The sequence below is a fragment of the Passer domesticus genome, chromosome 19 (genome assembly GCF_036417665.1).
Source record: "Passer domesticus isolate bPasDom1 chromosome 19, bPasDom1.hap1, whole genome shotgun sequence".
Lineage (NCBI taxonomy): Eukaryota > Metazoa > Chordata > Aves > Passeriformes > Passeridae > Passer > Passer domesticus.
Genome location: NC_087492.1, coordinates 9915405 through 9921404, shown reverse-complemented (window position 1 = coordinate 9921404; position 6000 = coordinate 9915405). Strand labels below are relative to the sequence as shown.

Below are 6000 nucleotides of genomic sequence, written 5' to 3'. Positions count from 1 at the left end.
ATTATATGGGGGAAGGTAGTCCAGGGCACATGGAGGAGTCTAGGGCCACCCCTGCATGCACTCAGCATTGCCTCTTGCAGTGATCCAGTGTTGTGGAGCCTGTGGAGCATCCGTGTGATCAGCTGCAGAACAGGAGGCTCAGGGGGACCCTCTTGCTTACAACCACCTGAAAGGATGTTGTAGCCAGGCAGGCAGTGGTCTCTCCTCACAGGTAACAAGTGGTACAACAAGAAATGGCCTCGAGTTTTCCCAGGGTATGTTTAGATTTGGTATTAGGGAAAATGTCTTTGACAAAAGAGAGGTCAGGCATTGAAATAAATTGTCCAGGAAAGTGGAAGCATCACCATTATCCTGCCATCATTCAGGAAACATGTGGATCTGGTCCTTAGGCATGTGGTTTAGTGGTGAACATGGCAGTGCTGGGCTAATGGTTGGACTCAATCTTACAGATCTTTCCCAAATTAAACAATTCCATGATTCTCTTGTGGGACTTCCTCCCCCAAATGGCCTCTCATAAAATCATAGAATGATAATCATAAAACCATAAATTGTGAAGGACTTCAGTGGCTGAAAATTTTTCCTGGTTCAAATGCCAGTTATCGCACACAATCTAACCTTTCTGTGCCTTTCCAAGTCTGGGATGGCAGGAGACTCAGCACGGGAGGGCTTGGGGGGATCTCACCTCTCCGGGGGCCTGAAACCTCTTTCCCCTTTAATCCAAATGCACTTGGGCTTCAGAGCCAACAGAACTCATGGCTGAAGGTGACTGATGCTTGGGAGGGCTGGCTCCCTCCTGTCACCACTGCAGTTCGGTGCCACTCTGTACATAAATCTTTACACCTTTGAGCTAAATTAAATGAAGCATTAAAACATTTCAGACCCCTTGGCTTCAGGTACTGATGGCCCTAAGGATTTACTGAGCTGCCAAAGCCCAACAAGGCCTGTCCAAGGAGTGCCCTTCTGCCTTTATTCTTGCCTATTAATGTTGTTTATCAATACGATATGCAATAAAATAAGTACTTTTAAGAGCAAGGCAACACTTTTTATTTTTATTTAAAAAGGCCTTGATGGCAGGAATATAGTGTAAAAATCATTGGAAAAACTAAAAGGCATCGATACATATTGGAATATACACTTTTTACATAAATTACATTTATTTATTTTTTCTTTCATTTGAGGTTCTTATTTGATATTGAGGTCTAATAGTTAATAGGTCCTGGGATCTGGACGTTTAGACCACCATAGTCTAACATGTACATGTTCATGGGCCATTGCTGAAAGAGAGGGAGAGAAAAAGAAGGCAAAAGTCTCCGTTAGGACACAACACAAAACCATGCAAACATCAAATCTCTGACATGTTCCAACAACTGGCTGTTGCTCCCACTTTCCAAGTAAGAGAAAAGAACCAACCCCAAACCAAAACACCATTAGCAAACTTGACAAAAACCCTTGAAAGTTTTTATTTCTCTTGTGCATTTTTGGGGAGTTTTATTTGGTATCATCCACAACTGAAGCCAAGGCCTGAAGGAATGCAGTTGTATGCATCTCCCTGACTTTATCTCCTATTTTTCCTGTTTTGTGGCATTCTAGAACTCTGCATTGCTTCCAGAACTGAGCTAGAGGTACACCCAGCACAGCCTGGACCATGAGGAATCACCAGGTTCTGCTGAGAGGCACCACAGAGCTGAGGTGATGTCACCAGCAGTCCTGTTTTAACCCAGGGGGTGGAGGGATTTGCTTGAGCCTGTCTCATATGCAGCACCCACTAAAGCTGAGCACCCCGAGGCACACTGCAGGAATGCAGGAGAGCCCCTGGGGGTGTCGGGCACTTTGCTCTGCTGACCTCCCCCAGACAAACCCTGCAGAAAAATCCAGCCCCACAGGTGTGTCTCCTCCTGTGCCAAACCTGCTTGTGCCATTTTACATCATACTTTATAGTGTTTGTCAGGTGGAGGGAGGTGGTGACAGCTCGAGGAGAACAGAGCAGCATCCTGAAGCAGAAAGATAGGTAGGCAGTAACCCCCCTAATATCTGGAAGGCTTTACCACAAGTGAGATCTGATTTGTTGATGATGTAGACTCCATATTGGAAGAAGAGGAAGAGGAAGAAGAGGAAGAGGAAGATACCGAGTTCCCTTCGGAGATCCTCTTCCGCTTCCGTTTGGGAACACTGATGTCTTTGTCTGCAAGGAGAGAGGGGAGGCATGAGGTGTCCAAGCCCTGAGAGTGGTCCCTAAATGTGGGGACTCATCTTGCCACTCTGACCTCGCCTTCCACAGAGCATCCCCTGCAGTGCTCTGCTGGGGTGACACAGGCTTGGCCTCCATGAGTGACACGGGGCTGTCAGCTTTGCTCACACTGCAGGCATGCTCTGGCTTGCCAGATCTCCCTTCTCTATTCATCCACCTCTTTTCATAAAACAGGATTGTAGTTATCTGTAGGACTGCTAATTCTGACATATTTGATTGAAACTGTCTGAGATTTATTGGGATGATGGGACAGAGAGAGAAACACATTGCTAGTGATGACAGAAAACCTTGTTGCCTTAGAAATTCAACTGTTAAGTGATGGCTCAAATTAAGGGCTTTAACCAGGGAATAAATTGCTCATGGTGAGTAAATTGCTAATGGGAGAGGGATAATTACATCCTCCAGAACATGCTGAAAGTTTGAGCCAAACAGCCCAGTCTTCCCACAGCTCCCAGAAGTGGAATCCTCCAAGAGGACAGTTTACTCTGGAACAGATGCTGAGCCTAACTTTTTGTAGTAGGATCTTCTCCCCATCCTGCCCTGGGGATATGGGAGGTTCAAATGCCACCTCACAACTCCCATCCATTTTCTCTCCCACAGTGCCAGGAAAGCAGCCACAGTTATGTCCTAGCCCTTCCCTTACCTGTTTGTTTGGCCTCGGTGCAGATTTCAGCAAATGGCCTGTGGAAAAGACAAGGCATGAGTCAGTGGTTTCACCCTGTACTGGGACACAGCCCAGAGCCTGACCCTGAGCTGACTCCTCCCACACCCCTTTGTGTGGAGAGGGGACTTGGAGCATCCCCAGTGCATCCTGGAGAGAAGCAACCTGAAAGAGCTCAGCTGGGTCTCTGAGTTGCCAGCCCCCATGTCACATCCCTTCCCAGTGTCACCATCCCAAACTGCACAAGAAAGAGGGGACAAATCATCCCTGTAACTCTTCACTGTGCCCACCCATGGGCAAGTACCTCCCTGCAGCACAGGACAGTGGATGCCAGGGATGGAGCAGGTCCTCCACAAGAATGTGGTGGCTCTGGTGGCCTCAGGGTTAGTTGCTCTGCTTATGGCTGAAGAAGCAAGGATAACACTTAACAAATAGAAACATCCCGCATCACAGAGCTGGGAAAACTTACTGGAGCTGGTTTATAATCACTATTCGGATGCTCTCCCGAGCCTTCAGGATCTTCTCCAGCCGATGAATGTCATAGGTGTTGGGATTTCTGAAAGGGATATCGTCCGGCAGCCCCGTAACCTCCACAGAGTCAGGACTGTCCCTGATGAGTTTGTAGGGCACCATGACAGGCCTGTTCAAGCCCAGAGCCTCTCCTGTAATGGCAGAACAGAGGACAGCACAACAGCTTTACCCTGCAGGGCTCCAGAACCAACCAGCTGAAGGAGCAAGAGCCCTAGGGGACTTTAGGATGCCATGGCTGCTAGGGTGCCCAACCTTTGCTGCAGTCACATCCCACCCAGCCATGTTACAGGTACCTGCCCAGTTTATTGTCTGCTCTGTTAGTCTCCATTTAGAATTCTGCCAGAAGGCTCAGGTGAGTTCAGAACACACACACACACACACACACACACACACACACACACACACACACACACACACACATACTGCCACACTTGCCCAAGCCCATGGCTGGACCAGCAGCAGCAGCATGCAAGACAGCCCAGGACAGAGGGGAAATGGAAGAGATTTGCCCATTTCCTCTTGCCTCTGCACATCAGCAGGTCTGGAGGTCACTGGGGTGGAGACCAAAGCCATCCTTGTCATCACATCACATCACATCATCACATCACATCACATCACATCACTCCTGCCCATTTCTTGAATAAATTTATCTCTTTGGCCTCCATAACATCCTATGGCAGTGATACACCTCAATTTAATTCCTTGCTGCATTAAAAGCCCTTCCTTCTGTACAAGTAAACCTGCTGCTCACCTCTCTTGGTACCCTTTCATCTCCTGCTCACTGGGGAGCAGAGGACATCCCTCACTCCTGTGCTGCCTCTGACTGTAAGAGCCTGGTCCCCCTTGCATCTCTGCAGCTCCAAAACCTGAAGCTGTTAGTGGCTGCACAGCCACATTTCTGGCTTTCCTCCCAGAGAGTTTGTCCCATCAATGGCTGACATCAGACTGAACAAATCCTGCTACTGTGCTGCATTTTGCCATACCCCTTCCCCTCTCCAAGGATGAGCTGTCAACAAGAAGGTAATGGTCCCATGTGCCAGGAGTGAGGCACAGGGATGTCCCTGGGGGCAGGCTGTAACACGGAGCAGCAGGACAGTATCTGTGCTGCAGCAGCTGCCATGGGCTTGGGCTATAAATAGAGGCCTTTGTGGCAATAATTTTAACTGTGGCTGCTCTCAGCAGAACCAGCCTCACCCTGTGACGTGTGCAAGCAGAGACTCACCGTATTTTTCATTGAAAAGCTCTTTCACTTGCTCCCGCAGAATCACCTTCTCTCCAAGCCTGTTGGCATCATCCTCATCTGCAAAAGCAAGAAAGAACAGGGGTGAACTTAACTCATTTCCTTCTGAGCCCCTGGAAAACCAATCTCACTGCCACAATGCAGGACAGTGTCCCTCTGCCCCAGCATGGCCTGGGGACACCTCAGAGGGGCTGCTCTGTGCTTCCACTGCGTGACACCTCTCAGAGCTGTGCAAAGCACTCTAAAATGCTGCCAGATCTCCATTTGCCATGTGCTGCCACAGCTAAAAGCATTTTATATCTACTTTGCAGGGCTGTAAATGACTAGAAAAAATGCAAAGCAATGAAGACTCAAGCCCTCAGTGCCATGAATGCTCCCACAGGTGACATCAAGGAATGAGAGAGCACTGTTTTGGCTAAGCTCCTAAGTGAAGTATTATTTTATAATACGCCATATAATCAGCTTGGCTTTCCTAGCTTTCTTAATTATCCTCATTGTGCTAAACAGTTTCTCTTCCATTCTCTCATGTCAAACAATGTGCCTATGTCAGTAGATTTTACACTCAGCTATTTAGCGTCCTCAGGAGGCTCCAGGACAAATGACTGGGGTCATGACCTTAACCTGTGACCTAGAGTCAAATAACCCTAACCATAACTTGTCCCTTTCATGCCTTTTTTTCCCCAGAGGTATAAAGTACCAAGAGAACACACTTATCTGCCTCTTGCTGTGGTCACCCCTGCAGCTCCCAGCAAGGGAGGACCAGCAGGACCTCAGTGGGGTGGGCTCCCCACCTTCTCTCCTCCCAAAGAAGATCCTCACTGCACCCAAGGCAGTGCAGGACTTCAGTGGGGTGGGCTCCCCACCTTCTCTCCTCCCACAGAGGATCCTCACCGCACCCAAGGCAGGCACTGTCACCCAGGCTGGCAAGCCCCTGGGTAAAAATGGAACCACTGAATGGTTTGGGTTAAAAAGGGCCTTCCAAGACCATCCAGTCCCAAGTTCCTGCCATGGCCAGACACATAAGGTGTGCCTTGCAGACACAGTGCTGAGTGCCCTGTGCAAGTCTGGGGGCTCATGCTGCTGCTGCTGGCTCAGGTGATGGTGGAGGGTGGCTCAAAAGGGTAGAAAGAGGTGCTGGGAGGTGCTGCCCAAATCCCATCTTCAGTATTGGCATCCTCAGGTGTCTCAAAGAACATTTAATCACAGCATTTCTGTTAATGCTTTAAGCCAAGAGGTTTGAAGCCAGCCCTCAGCACCAGGCAGCTCAGGGGGCAGAGGCTGCCAGAAGACATTGTTCAGGCCCTTGTTCAAAGCCCCTTT

At 48.9% G+C, this 6000-nt stretch overlaps 1 protein-coding gene across 10 annotated transcripts in view; it reads right to left on the bottom strand.

Moving 5' to 3' along the window:
• Nucleotides 1-1020: 1020 nt before the first annotated feature.
• GTF2IRD1 (GTF2I repeat domain containing 1) overlaps nucleotides 1021-6000 on the bottom strand; it is a 69115-nt gene continuing 64135 nt past the window's right edge. For 9 of the 10 annotated variants that reach the window (XM_064395063.1, XM_064395058.1, XM_064395057.1 and 6 more), the window contains 5 exons: nucleotides 4663-4740; nucleotides 3379-3571; nucleotides 2892-2929; nucleotides 2046-2182; nucleotides 1021-1274 (listed from right to left, as the gene is read on the bottom strand). In XM_064395063.1, coding sequence (XP_064251133.1) covers nucleotides 1200-1274; nucleotides 2046-2182; nucleotides 2892-2929; nucleotides 3379-3571; nucleotides 4663-4740 — 521 coding nt within the window. In that variant the 3' untranslated portion in view covers nucleotides 1021-1199. The remainder of the gene's footprint in view (nucleotides 1275-2045; nucleotides 2183-2891; nucleotides 2930-3378; nucleotides 3572-4662; nucleotides 4741-6000) is intronic. The other variant, XM_064395061.1, reaches the window with a different exon arrangement.